Here is a 19,767-nt window from a genome sequence, read left to right as displayed (position 1 = left end):
TAAGACACAGTAACACACACTGACCACAGCAACACAGTAAGACACAGTAACACACACTGACCACAGTAACACAGTAACACACACTGACCACAGCAACACAGTAAGACACACTGACCATAGTAACACAGTAACACACACTGACCACAGTAACACAGTAAGACACAGTAACACACACTGACCACAGCAACACAGTAAGACACAGTAACACACACTGACCACAGTAACACAGTAAGACACACTGACCACAGCAACACAGTAAGACACAGTAAGACACACTGACTACAGCAACACAGTAAGACACAGTAAGACACACTGACCACAGCAACACAGTAAGACACAGTAACACACACTGACCACAGTAACACAGTAAGACACACTGACCACAGTAACACAGTAACACACACTGACCACAGCAACACAGTAAGACACAGTAACACACACTGACCACGGTAACACAGTAAGACACAGTAACACACACTGACCACAGTAACACAGTAAGACACAGTAAGACACACTGACCACAGTAACACAGTAAGACACAGTAAGACACACTGACCACAGCAACACAGTAAGACACAGTAACAAACACTGACCACAGTAACACAGTAAGACACAGTAAGACACACTGACCACAGCAACACAGTAAGACACAGTAAGACACACTGACCACAGTAACACAGTAAGACACACTGACCACAGTAACACAGTAAGACACACTGACCACAGTAACACACACTGACCACAGCAACACAGTAAGACACAGTAAGACACACTGACCACAGTAACACAATAAGACACAGTAACACACACTGACCACAGTAACACAGTAAGACACAGTAAGACACACTGACCACAGCAACACAGTAAGACACAGTAACACACACTGACCACAGTAACACAGTAAGACACAGTAAGACACACTGACCACAGTAACACAGTAAGACACAGTAACACACACTGACCACAGTAACACAGTAAGACACACTGACCACAGTAACACACACTGACCACAGTAACACAGTAAGACACAGTAAGACACACTGACCACAGTAACACAGTAAGACACAGTAAGACACACTGACCACAGTAACACAGTAAGACACAGTAAGACACACTGACCACAGTAACACAGTAAGACACAGTAACACACTGACCACAGTAACACAGTAAGACACAGTAAGACACACTGACCACAGTAACACACTGACCACAGTAACACAGTGAGACAGTAAGACACACTGACCACAGTAACACACACTGACCACAGCAACACAGTAAGACACAGTAAGACACACTGACTACAGCAACACAGTAAGACACAGTAAGACACACTGACCACAGCAACACAGTAAGACACAGTAACACACACTGACCACAGTAACACAGTAAGACACACTGACCACAGTAACACAGTAACACACACTGACCACAGCAACACAGTAAGACACAGTAACACACACTGACCACGGTAACACAGTAAGACACAGTAACACACACTGACCACAGTAACACAGTAAGACACAGTAAGACACACTGACCACAGTAACACAGTAAGACACAGTAAGACACACTGACCACAGTAACACAGTAAGACACACTGACCACAGCAACACAGTAAGACACAGTAACACACACTGACCACAGTAACACAGTAAGACACACTGACCACAGTAACACAGTAAGACACACTGACCACAGTAACACAGTAAGACACACTGACCACAGTAACACACACTGACCACAGCAACACAGTAAGACACAGTAAGACACACTGACCACAGTAACACAATAAGACACAGTAACACACACTGACCACAGTAACACAGTAAGACACAGTAAGACACACTGACCACAGCAACACAGTAAGACACAGTAACACACACTGACCACAGTAACACAGTAAGACACAGTAAGACACACTGACCACAGTAACACAGTAAGACACAGTAAGACACACTGACCACAGTAACACACACTGACCACAGTAACACAGTAAGACACAGTAAGACACACTGACCACAGTAACACAGTAAGACACAGTAAGACACACTGACCACAGTAACACAGTAAGACACAGTAAGACACACTGACCACAGTAACACAGTAAGACACAGTAACACACTGACCACAGTAACACAGTAAGACACAGTAAGACACACTGACCACAGTAACACACTGACCACAGTAACACAGTGAGACAGTAAGACACACTGACCACAGTAACACACACTGACCACAGTAACACAGTAAGACACAGTAAGACACACTGACCACAGTAACACAGTAAGACACAGTAACACACACTGACCACAGTAACACAGTAAGACACAGTAACACACACTGACCACAGCAACACAGTAAGACACAGTAACACACACTGACCACAGCAACACAGTAAGACACAGTAACACACACTGACCACAGTAACACAGTAAGACACAGTAAGACACACTGACCACAGCAACACAGTAAGACACAGTAACACACACTGACCACAGTAACACAGTAACACACACTGACCACAGCAACACAGTAAGACACACTGACCATAGTAACACAGTAACACACACTGACCACAGCAACACAGTAAGACACAGTAACACACACTGACCACAGTAACAGTAAGACACAGTAAGACACACTGACCACAGCAACACAGTAAGACACACTGACCACAGTAACACAGTAAGACACAGTAAGACACACTGACTACAGCAACACAGTAAGACACAGTAAGACACACTGACCACAGCAACACAGTAAGACACAGTAACACACACTGACCACAGTAACACAGTAAGACACACTGACCACAGTAACACAGTAACACACACTGACCACAGCAACACAGTAAGACACAGTAACACACACTGACCACGGTAACACAGTAAGACACAGTAACACACACTGACCACAGTAACACAGTAAGACACAGTAAGACACACTGACCACAGCAACACAGTGAGACAGTAACACACACTGACCACAGTAACACAGTAAGACACAGTAAGACACACTGACCACAGTAACACAGTAAGACACAGTAAGACACACTGACCACAGCAACACAGTAAGACACAGTAACACACACTGACCACAGTAACACAGTAAGACACAGTAAGACACACTGACCACAGCAACACAGTAAGACACAGTAAGACACACTGACCACAGTAACACAGTAAGACACACTGACCACAGTAACACAGTAAGACACACTGACCACAGTAACACACACTGACCACAGCAACACAGTAAGACACAGTAAGACACACTGACCACAGTAACACAATAAGACACAGTAACACACACTGACCACAGTAACACAGTAAGACACAGTAAGACACACTGACCACAGCAACACAGTAAGACACAGTAACACACACTGACCACAGTAACACAGTAAGACACACTGACCACAGCAACACAGTAAGACACAGTAACACACACTGACCACAGTAACACAGTAAGACACACTGACCACAGCAACACAGTAAGACACAGTAACACACACTGACCACAGTAACACAGTAAGACACAGTAAGACACACTGACCACAGTAACACAGTAAGACACACTGACCACAGTAACACAGTAACACACACTGACCACAGCAACACAGTAAGACACACTGACCACAGTAAGACACACTGACCTGCCACCACTGGTCCAGCTCCTAGTAGAGTCTGTTTGTATTTCCTGAGACTCTCATCATCCTTGTCTAGTTCCTGTATTTCCTGCAGGCTCTTCTGGGCTGGAGGAGTGTAGTTCAGGTCTGTCTCGTCCTCCTCCTCTCCCACAGGCTTCTCCTCCTTATCCGCCATCAAACCTGCATGGGAACACAGGGTATCAACACAATCAGGGACCCTGCATCTCTCTTTCTCTGTCTTTCTCTCTCTATCCCTCTCTCTCACTCTCTTTCTCTCTGTCCATCTCTGTCTTTCTCTCTCACTCTCTTTCTCCATATCTGTCTTTCTCGCTCTGTCCCTATCTGTCTTTCTCGCTCTGTCCCTCTCTGTCTTTCTCGCTCTGTCCCTCTCTGTCTTTCTCGCTCTGTCCCTCTCTGTCTGTCTCGCTCTGTCCCTCTCTGTCTTTCTCGCTCTGTCCCTCTCTGTCTTTCTCGCTCTGTCCCTCTCTGTCTTTCTCGCTCTGTCCCTCTCTGTCTTTCTCGCTCTGTCCCTCTCTGTCTTTCTCGCTCTGTCCCTCTCTGTCTTTCTCGCTCTGTCCCTCTGTCTTTCTCGCTCTGTCCCTCTCTGTCTTTCTCGCTCTGTCCCTCTCTGTCTTTCTCGCTCTGTCCCTCTCTGTCTTTCTCGCTCTGTCCCTCTCTGTCTTTCTCGCTCTGTCCCTCTCTGTCTTACTCTCTGGCCTTTTCTCATTTGGGCAAAAGCCTGTCCTCCACCCTCTCTCCTCTCTCCTCCATGACCCGGAAACCGATAACTGGTTGAGGAGTGTGTCAGTTTGTTAATAGGCAAACAGAAGAACGTCTGTCTCCCCTCCTAAACAGACTCCTTTTGGCGAGGAAGCACAAGTCTATCCTACCAGGAAGAGTTTTGATATCTGCCACACACTCTTTGAATCACATGTTGTATTGTCGGAGGAGAAAAGCATTGTTGCTACAGGTTACAGATGTAGGACCTTCATTTGATCACCCTGTTGTTTCTACAGGTTACAGATGTAGGACCTTCATTTGATCACCCTGTTGTTTCTACAGGTTACAGATGTAGGACCTTCATTTGATCACCCTGTTGTTTGCTACAGGTTACAGATGTAGGACCTTCATTTGATCACCCTGTTGTTTCTACAGGTTACAGATGTAGGACCTTCATTTGATCACCCTGTTGTTTGCTACAGGTTACAGATGTAGGACCTTCATTTGATCACCCTGTTGTTTGCTACAGGTTACAGATGTAGGACCTTCATTTGATCACCCTGTTGTTTGCTACAGGTTACAGATGTAGGACCCTCATTTGACCACCCTGTTGTTTGCTACAGGTTACAGATGTAGGACCTTCATTTGATCACCCTGTTGTTTGCTACAGGTTACAGATGTAGGACCTTCATTTGATCACCCTGTTGTTACTAAAGGTTTCTTACAGTGAATAGAGTACTGTAAGTGGTTAGCTGTTTAACAGCTTGTGGTGGGATATAGAGTTGTTTGTATGGTTAATTATGTAGAACAGACCAGCTCTGAAAACACACATGTGCACGCACATGGACAAACACACACACACTACAGGATGACATAATGCCTTCCACCTGTCTAGATGGGGTCAACTCCCCATGGAGGATAGATAGGTGTGTGTGTGTGTTCTCTCCTGAGTGTCTGTTATTTACAGCGTCTCCTAGACGACCAGGGCCGAATAAGCTGCTCTCTTTCTCTCTCAGTCTCCATGGCAACCACTTAAAAAATAATTAAATAACATGACATCACTATAGTGATAATGTCCATACCATGAAGATAAACAATGACTCTTTTACCTCTATAAATCACTTGGTATCTGATTTCAATGGTTTCACTTGAGGAAGTATCCACTAACTCAGTCAGTACACAGAATAAGGGAACGAGGTTAAATGGCCCACTGCCTGGGGTGCTGGAGCGGTCAAACTCTGATCTACTTCCTATTTCTGTATCTCTATCCTGTCCAATAAACATCATGGCTCAAGCCTCATGACACAACACAATATGAGGAAGTAGAAGAGGATCAACAGTGGGGCATTACTAAAACAACCTACAGCTGACTGACTACAACTGAGTCAAACTCACTACAAACAAGTCTTACTGACTGAGTCCTACTGACTACAACTGAGTTCTACTGACTACAACTGAGTCAAACTGACTACAAACAAGTCTTACTGACTGAGTCCTACTGACTACAACTGAGTTCTACTGACTACAACTGAGTCAAACTGACTACAAACAAGTCTTACTGACTGAGTCCTACTGACTACAACTGAGTTCTACTGACTACAACTGAGTCAAACTGACTACAAACAAGTCTTACTGACTGAGTCCTACTGACTACAACTGAGTCCTACTGACTACAACTGCATTCTACTGACTACAACTGAGTTCTACTGACTACAACTGAGTCAAACTGACTACAAACAAGTCTTACTGACTGAGTCCTACTGACTACAACTGAGTCCTACTGACTACAACTGAGTTCTACTGACTACAACTGAGTCCAACTGACTACAACCAAGTCTTACTGACTGAGTCCTACTGACTACAACTGAGTCCTACTGACTACAACTGCATTCTACTGACTACAACTGAGTTCTACTGACTACAACTGAGTCCAACTGACTACAACCAAGTCTTACTGACTGAGTCCTACTGACTACAACTGAGTTCTACTGACTACAACTGAGTCCAACTGACTACAAACAAGTCTTACTGACTGAGTCCTACTGACTACAACTGAGTCCTACTGACTACAACTGAGCTCTACTGACTACAACTGAGTCCAACTGACTACAAACAAGTCTTACTGACTGAGTCCTACTGTTTGCGTGAATTGTTTTGTTGTTTTGTGTACATTTTGAGAAAAAAAGTTATTTTAAGTGAGCTAGCTAACCAGCTGAGCAACGATGTAACAAAAGTATTAAAACATAATACTCCATTAACAGACCAGGAATCCCAGTACCCCTGGTGCACTGTTCAACTATTTGCACATTTAAACGCATTATTTCTTAAATAAAACTCTTTGTTTTGCCATAACCCTCACTGCCTTTCATGCCATGAGCTTGTCCGAAGTGGCGACGGCAGTTGCTGTCCATTGGAATGTTGTGATTGGTTCTGGGGCGGGGCTTAGCGAAGGGTTGATGAAGAACAAATGTTATTTACAATGACGGCCTCAAACAGAGATAAGGAGATGGTGGGGGTCGGGGTCCCCTCAGGTACAAACACAAACACACACTGACACTCTCACACGCAAACACACACAAACACACACTGACACTCTCACACACTGACACACACTGACACACACTGACACTCTCACACACTGACACACACTGACACTCTCACACACAGACACACACTGACACTCTCACACACAAACACACACTGACACTCTCACACACTGACACACACTGACACACACTGACACTCTCACACACTGACACACACTGACACTCTCACACACTGACACACACTGACACTCTCACACACAGACACACACTGACACTCTCACACACAGACACACACTGACACTCTCACACACAAACACACACTGACACTCTCACACACAAACACACACTGACACTCTCACACACAAACACACACAAACACACACTGACACTCTCACACACAAACACTCTCACACACAAACACACACAAACTGACACTCTCACACACAAACACACACAAACTGACACTCTCACACAGAAAAACACATACTGACACTCTCACACACTGACACTCTCACACACTGACACACACACACTGACACTCTCACACACAAACACACACTGACACACACACAGGCAGGTGCTCACAAACACACACTGACACTCTCACACACAGGCACACACACACACACACACACACACACAGGCAGGTGCTCTCAAACACACACTGACACTCTCACACACAGGCACACACAAAGGCACACACACAGGCACACACACACACACACAGTAGTACAGTGGGGGAAAAAAGTACACTGCTCAAAAAAATAAAGGGAACACTTAAACAACACAATGTAACTCCAAGTCAATCACACTTCTGTGAAATTAACTGTCCACTTAGGAAGCAACACTGATTGACAATACATTTCACACGCTGTTGTGCAAATGGAATAGACAACGGTGGAAATTATAGGCAATTAGCAAGACACCCCCAATAAAGGAGTGGTTCTGCAGGTGGGGACCACAGACCACTTCTCAGTTCCTATGCTTCCTGGCTGATGTTTTGGTCACTTTTGAATGCTGGCGGTGCTTTCACTCTAGTGGTAGCATGAGACGGAGTCTACAACCCACACAAGTGGCTCAGGTAGTGCAGCTCATCCAGGATGGCACATCAATGCGAGCTGTGGCAAGAAGGTTTGCTGTGTCTGTCAGCGTAGTGTCCAGAGCATGGAGGCGCTACCAGGAGACAGGCCAGTACATCAGGAGACGTGGAGGAGGCCGTAGGAGGGCAACAACCCAGCAGCAGGACCGCTACCTCCGCCTTTGTGCAAGGAGGAGCAGGAGAAGCACTGCCAGAGCAATGCAAAATGACCTCCAGCAGGCCACAAATGTGCATGTGTCTGCTCAAATGGTCAGAAACAGACTCCATGAGGGTGGTATGAGGGCCTGACGTCCACAGGTGGGGGTTGTGCTTACAGCCTAACACCGTGCAGGACGTTTGGCATTTGCCAGAGAACACCAAGATTGGCAAATTGGCCACTGGCGCCCTGTGCTCTTCACAGATGAAAGCAGGTTCACACTGAGCACGTGACAGACGTGACAGAGTCTGGAGACGCCGTGGAGAACGTTCTGCTGCCTGCAACATCCTCCAGCATGACCGGTTTGGCGGTGGGTCAGTCATGGTGTGGGGTGGCATTTCTTTGGGGGGCCGCACAGCCCTCCATGGGCTCGCCAGAGGTAGCCTGACTGCCATTAGGTACCGAGATGAGATCCTCAGACCCCTTGTGAGACCATATGCTGGTGCGGTTGGCCCTGGGTTCCTCCTAATGCAAGACAATGCTAGACCTCATGTGGCTGGAGTGTGTCAGCAGTTCCTGCAAGAGGAAGGCATTGATGCTATGGACTGGCCCGCCCGTTCCCCAGACCTGAATCCAATTGAGCACATCTGGGACATCATGTCTCGCTCCATCCACCAATGCCACGTTGCACCACAGACTGTCCAGGAGTTGGCGGATGCTTTAGTCCAGGTCTGGGAGGAGATCCCTCAGGAGACCATCCGCCACCTCATCAGGAGCATGCCCAGGCGCTGTAGGGAGGTCATACAGGCACGTGGAGGGCACACACACTACTGAGCCTCATTTTGACTTGTTTTAAGGACATTACATCAAAGTTGCATCAGCCTGTAGTGTGGTTTTCCACTTTAATTTTGAGTGTGACTCCAAATCCAGACCTCCATGGGTTGATAAATTGGATTTACATTGATTATTTTTGTGTGATTTTGTTGTCAGCACATTCAACTATGTAAAGAAAAAAGTATTTAATAAGATTATTTCTTTCATTCAGATCTAGGATGTGTTGTTTAAGTGTTCCCTTTATTTTTTTGAGTAGTATATTTGATCCCCTGCTGATTTTGTACGTTTGCCCACTGACAAAGAAATGATCAGTCTATAATTTTAATGGTAGGTTTATTTGAACAGTGAGAGACAGAATAACAACAAAAATATCCAGAAAAACACATGTCAAAAATGTTATAAATTAATTTGCATTTGAATGAGGGAAATAAGTATTTGACCCCCTCTCAATTAGAAAGATTTCTGGCTCCCAGGTGTCTTTTATACAGGTAACGAGCTGAGATTAGGAGCACACTCTTAAAGGTAGTGCTCCTTATCTCAGTTGGTTACCTGTATAAAAGACACCTGTCCACAGAAGCAATCAATCAATCAGATTCCAAGCTCTCCACCATGGCCAAGGATGTCAGGGACAAGATTGTAGACCTACACAAGGCTGGAATGGGCTTCAAGACCATCGCCAAGCAGCTTGGTGAGAAGGCGACAACAGTTGGTGCGATTATTCGCAAATGGAAGAAACACAAATGAACGGTCAATATCCCTCGGCCTGGGGCTCCATGCAAGATCTCACCTCGTGGAGTTGCAATGATCATGAGAACGGTGAGGAATCAGCCCAGAACTACACGGGAGGACCTTGTCAATGATCTCAAGGCAGCTGGGACCATAGTCACCAAGAAAACAATTGGTAACACACTACGCCGTGAAGGACTGAAATCCTGCAGCGCCCGCAAGGTCCCCCTGCTCAAGAATACATATACATGCTCGTCTGAAGAATGCCAATGAACATCTGAATGATTCAGAGGACAACTGGTGAAAGTGTTGTTGTTAGATGAGACCAAAATGGAGCTTTTTGGCATCAACTCAACTCGCCGTGTTTGGAGGAGGAAGAATGACTCCAAGAACACCATCCCCACCGTCAAACACGGAGGTGGAAACATTATGCTTTGGGGGTGTTTTTCTGCTAAGGGGACAGGACAACTTCACCGCATCAAAGGGACGATGGACGGGGCTATGTACCGTCAAATCTTGGGTGAGAACCTCCTTCCCTCAGCCAGGGCATTGAAAATGGGTCGTGGATGGGTATTCCAGCATGACAATGACCCAAAACACACGGCCAAGGCAACAAAGGAGCAGCTCAAGAAGAAGCACATTAAGGTCCTGGAGTGGCCTCGCCAGTCTCCAGACCTTAATCCCATAGAAAATCTGTGGAGGGAGCTGAAGGTTCGAGTTGCCAAACGTCAGCCTCGAAACCTTAATGACTTGGAGAAGATCTGCAAAGAGGAGTGGGACAAAATCCCTCCTGAGATGTGTGCAAACCTGGTGGCCAACTACAAGAAACATCTGACCTCTGTGATTGCCAACAAGGGTTTTGCCACCAAGTACTAAGTCATGTTTTGCAGAGGGGTCAAATACTTATTTCCCTCATTAAAATGGAAATCATTTTATAACATTTTCGACATGCGTTTTTCTGGATATTTTTGTTGTTATTCCGTCTCTCACTGTTCAAATAAACCTACCATTAAAATTATAGACTGATCCTTTCTTTGTCAGTGGGCAAACGTACAAAATCAGCAGGGGATCAAATACTTTTTTCCCCCACTGAAGGTTGGTTGTAATACTGTATGTCGTAAGGAGGATATTAGTCTCCGACTCTCTCTCTGTGTCTCTCTCTCTCTCTGTGTCTCTCTCTCTTCTCTCTCTCTCTCTCTGTGTCTCTCTCTCTCTCTCTCTGTGTCTCTCTCTCTCTCTCTGTGTCTCTCTCTCTCTCTCTGTGTCTCTCTCTCTCTCTGTGTCTCTCTCTCTCTCTCTCTCTGTGTCTCTCTCTCTCTGTGTCTCTCTCTCTCTGTGTCTCTCTCTCTCTGTGTCTCTCTCTCTCTGTGTCTCTCTCTCTCTCTGTGTCTCTCTCTCTCTGTGTCTCTCTCTCTCTCTGTGTCTCTCTCTCTCTGTGTCTCTCTCTCTCTCTCTGTGTCTCTCTCTCTCTCTGTGTCTCTCTCTCTCTCTCTGTGTCTCTCTCTCTCTCTCTCTCTGTGTCTCTCTCTCTCTCTGTGTCTCTCTCTCTGTGTCTCTCATGTCCCTTCATGAGACTGTCACATGGGCCAGTGCATTTTACTGGATACACTCAGAAGGCAATGGGGCGGAGTACACACACATGAACGAACACACGCATCTACACCAACACAGAACGAACAAACACATCTACACCAACACAGAACGAACAAACACATCTACACCAACACAGAACGAACAAACACATCTACACCAACACAGAACGAACAAACACATCTACACCAACACAGAATGAACAAACACATCTACACCAACACAGAACGGACAAACACATCTACACCAACACAGAACGGACAAACACATCTACACCAACACAGAACGGACAAACACATCTACACCAACACAGAACGGACAAACACATCTACACCAACACCTTGGGGAAAACATGCCGTCTAATTGATTCACTCAGTGTAACATGTGTCTGCCCCTGTCCCCCCCACACTCACACACAATCTCATCCATCACTTTTGACGGGGGGGTGGGTAAATGTGGTGACATCATTCAGCTAACAGACACACACAAACACACAAACATACGCCCAATTGGCAGACAACTAGGAGTGTGTGAACAGAAAAGCCCTGATACAACAAGATCTGAGACGTACAATTACAACAGACACCACAACACACACACACCACAACACACACACACACACAACACACACACACAACACACACACACCACAACAACACAACACACACACACCACAACACACCACAACACACAACAACACACACACACACACACACCACAAAGGACACAGGATCAATACAATATGGACCACCTTTGGCTTGTCTTATCAAACATAAAACCATCTCCAACCACCTAGAGACTGATCATATATATACAGTGGGGAGAACAAGTATTTGATACACTGCCGATTTTGCAGGTTTTCCTACTTACAAAGCATGTAGAGGTCTGTCATTTTTATCATAGGTACACTTCAACTGTGAGAGACGGAATCTAAAACAAAAATCCAGAAAATCACATTGTATGATTTATAAGTAATTAATTTGCATTTTATTGCATGACATAAGTATTTGATACATGAGAAAAGCAGAACTTAATATTTGGTACAGAAACCTTTGTTTGCAATTACAGGGATCATACGTTTCCTGTAGTTCTTGACCAGGTTTTCACTCACTGCAGCAGGGATTTTGGACCACTCCTCCATTCTGACCTTCTCCAGATCCTTCAGGTTTCGGGGCTGTCGCTGGGCAATACGGACTTTCAGCTCCCTCCAAAGATTTTCTATTGGGTTCAGGTCTGGAGACTGGCTAGGCCACTCCAGGACCTTGAGATGCTGCTTATGGAGCCACTCCTTAGTTGCCCTGGCTGTGTGTTTCGGGTCGTTGTCATGCTGGAAGACCCAGCCACGACCCATCTTCAATGCGCTTACTGAGGGAAGGAGGTTGTTGGCCAAGATCTTGCGATACATGGCCCCATCCATTCTCCCCTCAATACGGTGCAGTCGTCCTGTCCCCTTTGCAGAAAAGCATCCCCAAAGAATGATGTTTCCACCTCCATGCTTCACGGTTGGGATGGTGCTCTTGGGGTTGTAACTCATCCTTCTTCTTCCTCCAAACACGGCGAGTGGAGTTTAGACCAAAAAGCTTTATTTTTGTCTCATCAAATCACATGACCTTCTCCCATTCCTCCTCTGGATCATTCAGATGTTCATTGGCAAACTTCAAACGGGCCTGAACATGCGCTGGCTTGAGCAGGGGGACCTTGCGTGCGCTGCAGGATTTTAATCCATGACGGCGTAGTGTGTTACTAATGGTTTTCTTTGAGACTGTGGTCCCAGCTCTCTTCAGGTCATTGACCAGGTCCTGCCGTGTAGTTCTGGGCTGATCCCTCACCTTCCTCATGATCATTGATGCCCCACGAGGTGAGATCTTGCATGGAGCCCCAGACCGAGGGTGATTGACCGTCATCTTGAACTTCTTCCATTTTCTAATAATTGCGCCAACAGTTGCCTTCTCACCAAGCTGCTTGCCTATTGTCCTGTAGCCCATCCCAGCCTTGTGCAGGTCTACAATTTTATCCCTGATGTCCTTACACAGCTCTCTGGTCTTGGCCATTGTGGAGAGGTTGGAGTCTGTTTGATTGAGTGTGTGGACAGGTGTCTTTTATACAGGTAACGAGTTCAAACAGGTGCAGTTAATACAGGTAATGAGTGGAGAACAGGAGGGCTTCTTAAAGAAAAACGAACAGGTCTGTGAGAGCCGGAATTCTTACTGGTTGGTAGGTGATCAAATACTTATGTCATGCAATAAAATGCAAATTAATTACTTATAAATCATACAATGTGATTTTCTGGATTTTTGTTTTAGATTCCGTCTCTCGCAGTTGAAGTGTACCTATGATAAAAATGACAGACCTCTACATGCTTTGTAAGTAGGAAAACCTGCAAAATCGGCATTGTATCAAATACTTGTTCTCCCCACTGTATATATATAACACACACACACACACACACACACTACAATAACACTAATCAATACAGCTGATCAGGCATCTGACACAGCTCACACACACACACACACACACACACACACACAGGTAAAACAGCATAAAAGGCAGTGTTGTTACCTTGGTAACACATGGTTAGCCAGAGAAGCTCCAGAACCTGACCCCCAAACTCACACACATCCAAGCCCAGCATGGTGGCTGCGGCTGGGGGCTACACACGCTCCAGAGGCTGGCTGACTACCGGGATCCTCCACAGGTAGGGCAAAGTAACCAGCACACAAACGCTTTCAAGTCTACAGCATCAAAAAGAGTCCTTTCAAACAGAGGAATGAAACAAGCATCCCTTCTCCTAAAAAGACAGATATCGACAGAGAGAGAGAGAGAGAGAGAGGGAGAATCCTTGGGTGTGGGTGGGGATGAGAGAGGGATGGAGCATGTGTGAAGCAGAGGGAGCGAGTCAGAGAGAGGGAGAGAGAGAGAAAGAGAGAGAGGGAGAGAGGAAGGAGTGTCTGTGCCGTCTCCCTACAAAATGTGTAAGCTAGCACGGTAGCATAGAGAGACCGATGATGTCATTGACTAAGTCCTCTATTGATTTATATTGGAAATGCTAACGGCTAATTTTGAAAATCATATTCAGTTAGCTTAAGATGCTAAAGTAGAAATGTTAATTCCAATTTGTATTTAGTTAGAGATGCTAGCCCTGTCTGCAGTATTGTGTGCTGGAGATGCCATTCCAGTATGCAGACGATAGCTATCGATTCTCAGACAGAAGTAGCTAAACCTCTGCCTCCTCTCCTCCTCCTCTCCCTCCATCCTCTCCTCCCCCCTTCAGTCACCAGCCCAGAGACTGCAATGAGCTCATCTTTCCCCCTTTCCCACCCTCCCTCCCTCTCTCGCTCGCTTGCTTTCGTTCACTCCCTTTCTCCTACTCACTCTCATGCTCTCTTTTTTTTCTTCCTCAGTACACAAGCCACTCTCCCTCTCCATCCACCCTCCCTCTCCATCCACTCTCCCTCTCCTCCCGCTCCATCCACTCTCCCTCTCCATCCACTCTCCCGCTCCATCCACTCTCCCGCTCCATCCACTCTCCCTCTCCTCCCTCGCCATCCAATCTCCCTCTCTTCCCTCTCCAATCACTCTCCTTCTCCTCCCTCCATCCACTCTCCTCCCTCCCTCTCTATTCCTCTATGTATTACTTTTTCATCAAATGTCTGTTCTCCCTCTCACTACCTTTATTCAACCTTTCTATCTCTTCTGCATCTCTCACACAGTCATTACCCTCTCTCTCTCTCTCTCTCTCTCCTGCATCTCTCACACAGTCATTACCCTCTCTCTCTCTCCTGCATCTCTCACACAGTCATTACCCTCTCTCTCTGTCCTGCATCTCTCACACAGTCATTACCCCTCTCTCTCTCTTCTGCATCTCTCACACAGTCATTACCCTCTCTCTCTCTCTCCTGCATCTCTCACACAGTCATTACCTCTCTCTCTCTCTCCTGCATCTCTCACACAGTCATTACCCTCTCTCTCTCTCCTGCATCTCTCACACAGTCATTACCCTCTCTCTCTCCTGCATCTCTCACACAGTCATTACCCCCTCTCTCTCCTGCATCTCTCTCACAGTCATTACCTTCTCTCTCTCTCCTGCATCTCTCACAGTCATTACCCTCTCTCTCTCTCTCCTGTATCTCTCACAGTCATTACCCTCTCTCTCCTGCATCTCTCACAGTCATTACCCTCTCTCTCTCCTGCATCTCTCACACAGTCATTACCCTCTCTCTCTCTCCTGCATCTCTCACACAGTCATTACCCCCTCTCTCTCCTGCATCTCTCTCACAGTCATTACCTTCTCTCTCTCTCCTGCATCTCTCACACAGTCATTACCCTCTCTCTCTCTTCTGCATCTCCCACACAGTCATTACCCTCTCTCTCTCTCCTGCATCTCTCACACAGTCATTACCCTCTCTCTCTCTCTCTCTCCTGCATCTCTCACACAGTCATTACCCTCTCTCTCTCTCCTGCATCTCTCACACAGTCATTACCCTCTCTCTCTCCTGCATCTCTCACACAGTCATTACCCCCTCTCTCTCCTGCATCTCTCACAGTCATTACCTTCTCTCTCTCTCCTGCATCTCTCACAGTCATTACCCTCTCTCTCTCTCCTGTATCTCTCACACAGTCATTACCCTCTCTCTCCTGCATCTCTCACAGTCATTACCCTCTCTCTCTCCTGCATCTCTCACACAGTCATTACCCTCTCTCTCTCTCTACTGTATCTCTCACAGTCATTACCCTCTCTCTCTCTTCTGCATCTCCCACACAGTCATTACCCCCTCTCTCTCCTGCATCTCTCTCACAGTCATTACCTTCTCTCTCTCTCTCTCTCCTGTATCTCTCACAGTCATTACCCTCTCTCTCTCCTGCATCTCTCACACAGTCATTACCCTCTCTCTCTCTCCTGCATCTCTCACACAGTCATTACCCTCTCTCACACAGTCATTACCCTCTCTCTCCTGCATCTCTCACACAGTCATTACCCTCTCTCTCTCCTGCATCTCTATCACAGTCATTACCCCCTCTCTCACACAGTCATTATCCCCGCTCTCTCTCCTGCATCTCTCACAGTCATTACCCTCTCTCTCTCCTGCATCTCTCACACAGTCATTACCCTCGCTCTCTCTCCTGCATCTCTCTGTCATTACCCTCTCTCTCCTGCATCTCTCTCACAGTCATTACCCTCTCTCACACAGTCATTACCCCCGCTCTCTCTCCTGCATCTCTCACACAGTCATTACCCTCTTTCTCTTTCTTCTGCATCTCTCACAGTCATTACCTTCTTTCTCTTTCTTCTGCATCTCTCTCACAGTCAATACCATATTTATCTCTTCTGTATCTCTCTTAAAGTCATTTCTCTCTCTCTCTTCTACATCTCTCTCACAGTCATTACCCTCTTCCTCTCTCTATCTCTTCTGCATCTCTCTCAGAGGTACCTAGAGAGTTAACCAACCCTTTGAAGGGGTTTGGTACCTCAGAGGTACCTAGAGAGTTAACCAACCCTGTGAAGGGGTTGGTACTCAGAGGTCTGAGAGTTAACCAACCCTGTGAAGGGGTTTGGTACCTCAGAGGTACCTAGAGAGTTAACCAACCCTGTGAAGGTTTGAGAGTTAACCAACCCTGTGAAGGGGTTTGGTACCTCAGAGGTACCTGAAGAGTTAACCAACCCTGTGAAGGGGTTTGGTACCTCAGAGGTACCTGAAGAGTTAACCAACCCTGTGAAGGGGTTTGGTACCTCAGAGGTACCTGAAGAGTTAACCTACCCTGTGAAGGGGTTTGGTACCTCAGAGGTACCTAGAGAGTTAACCAACCCTGTGAAGGGGTTTGATACCTCAGAGGTACCTAGAGAGTTAACCAACCCTGTGAAGGGGTTTGGTACCTCAGAGGTACCTGAAGAGTTAACCAACCCTGTGAAGGGGTTTGGTACCTCAGGTACCTCATATTTTTATACTTCAACAAAGAAGTGAGGTATGTTGGCAGCTTGTTTAGGAGAACTTTGGAAATGAGAAGGGAGTAATAACTGTTTTATTTATCCTTTATTTAACTAGGGAAGTCAGTTCAGAACAAATTATTATTTACAATGACGGCCTACACCAACCAAACCCAGACGACGCTGGGCCAAATGCGCGCCACCCTATGGGACTCCCAATCACGGCCGGTTGTGATACAGCCTGGAATCGAACCAGGGTCTGTAGTAGAGAGCTTTGGAAACAGGACCCTGATCTAGAATCAAACTTAACGTTCACAGTAAACACTGCAAATGCCCCACTCAATCAGAAATCCCCTTTAAATACGGATTGAATCCCGGCCCTGGGATCAGATTACACTGTTATTTGAATATATACTAGCATTGCTATTCTAGTTCTACTATCATGGTGGGAAAATAACTTCTGGGAATGTTTGCTTTATGATGTCAGTTTGTTGACCTCTGAATGACAGACTACTGGACAGCTGACGCAAGCACACAATTCTTCAGGAAAATGGCACTTTCTATTTTACGGTGTACTGTCTTGTACGAGAGGCCTTCATAGAAGCCGTTCCTCAATAGGTATCATTTTGTTGGCCTAATTCAGATAAGAACAACATGCCCACTGATATCTCCTACACCACCCTACCCTACGCTACCCTGCCCTACCCTACTCTTTCCTACACTACACTACCCTACGCTACCCTACACGACCCTACACTACCCTACACGACCCTACCCTACACGACCCCACCCACCCTACACGACCCTACTCTACACGACCCTACCCTACACTACACTACCCGACCCTACACTACACGACCCAACCCTACCCTACACGACCCTACCCTACCCCACACTACCCTACCCTACACTACCCGACCCTACACTACACGACCCTACCCTACACGACCCTACCCTACCCTACACTACACGACCCTACCCTACACGACCCTACCCTACCCCACACTACCCTACCCTACACTAACTGACCCTACCCTACACTACCCTACACTACACTACCCGACCCTACACGACCCTACCCTACCCTACACGACCCTACCCGACCCCACACCACCCTACCCTACCCGACCCTACACTACCCGACCCTACCCCACACTACCCGACCCTACCCTACCCCACACCACCCTACCCTACACTACACTACCCTACACTACCCTACACTACCCTACCCTACACTACACTATTCTACCCTACACTACTCTACCCTACACTATCCTACCCTACACTACCCGACCCTACCCTACACAACCCTACCCTACACTACCCGACCCTACTCTACACTACCCTACACTACCCGACCCTACCCCACACTACCCTACCCTAAACTACCCGACCCTACACTACCCTACACTACCCGACCCTACCCTACACGACCCTACCCTACACGACCCTACCCTACCCCACACTACTCTACCCTACACTACCCGACCCTACACTACCCGACCCTACCCTACACTACTCGACCCTACCCTACCCCACACCACCCTACCCTACTCTGCCCTACACTATCCTACCCTACACTACCCTACTCTGCCCTACATTATCCTACCCCTACACTACCCTACTCTACACTACACTACCCTACACTACCCTACACGACCCTACCCTACACCGACCCTACCCTACCCCACACCACCCCTACCCCGACCCCTACACTACCCTACCCTAAACTACCCGACCCTACACTCCCCCTACACTACCCGGACCCTACCCTACACTACACGCACCCTACCCTACACGACCCTACCCTACCCCACACTACTCTACCCTACACTACCCGACCCTACCACACTACCCTACACTAGACGACCCTAACCTACCCTACCCTACACGACCCTACCCTACCCTCACCCTACCCTCACCCTACACTACACTACCCAACCCTATCCTACCCTACAATATCCTAGCCTACACTATACTACTCTACACTACCCCACACTACCCTACCCTACACTACTCTACCCTACACTATCCTATCCTACCCTACACTACCCTACACTACCTTACCCTACCCTACACTACCCTACACTACCCTACACTACACTATTCTACCCTACACTACCCTACCCTACACAATGCTACCCTACACTACCCCACACTACCCTACTCTACACTACTCTACTCTACCCTACACTACCCTACACTACCCTACCGTACCCTACCCTACACGACCCTACCCTACACTACACTACCCGACCCTACGCTACACGACCCTACCCTACCCTACCCTACCCCACACTACCCTACCCTACACTACCCGACCCTACCCTACATTACCCTACACTACACGACCCTACCCTACCCCACACCAACCTACCCTACACTACCCGACCCTACCCTGTCCTACCCGACCCTACACTACCCTACACTACACGTCCCTACCCTACACCGAACCCTACCCTACACTACCCGACCCTACACTCACACGCACCCTACCCTACACGACCCTACCCCTACCCTACACTACACGACCCTACCCTA

The 19,767-nt window shown here is 47.1% G+C and overlaps 1 protein-coding gene across 2 annotated transcripts in view; it reads right to left on the bottom strand.

Annotated features, from left to right (window-relative positions):
• LOC106606251 (rho GDP-dissociation inhibitor 2) overlaps positions 1 to 19,767 on the bottom strand; it is an 89,235-nt gene that overhangs the window by 49,889 nt on the left and 19,579 nt on the right. Inside the window, exons 1-2 of one of the 2 annotated variants that reach the window (XM_045719692.1) lie at positions 13,863 to 14,129; positions 3,656 to 3,829 (exon numbers count right to left, since the gene is read on the bottom strand). In XM_045719692.1, coding sequence (XP_045575648.1) covers positions 3,656 to 3,829; positions 13,863 to 13,935 — 247 coding nt within the window. In that variant the 5' untranslated portion in view covers positions 13,936 to 14,129. Of the gene's footprint in view, positions 1 to 3,655; positions 3,830 to 13,862; positions 14,130 to 19,767 lie in introns of those variants that run through there. The other variant, XM_045719693.1, reaches the window with a different exon arrangement.

The sequence above is a fragment of the Salmo salar genome, chromosome ssa06 (genome assembly GCF_905237065.1).
Source record: "Salmo salar chromosome ssa06, Ssal_v3.1, whole genome shotgun sequence".
Taxonomy (NCBI): domain Eukaryota; kingdom Metazoa; phylum Chordata; class Actinopteri; order Salmoniformes; family Salmonidae; genus Salmo; species Salmo salar.
Note: the sequence above shows the minus strand (reverse complement) of the source record. Positions and strands in the feature narration are given on the sequence as shown.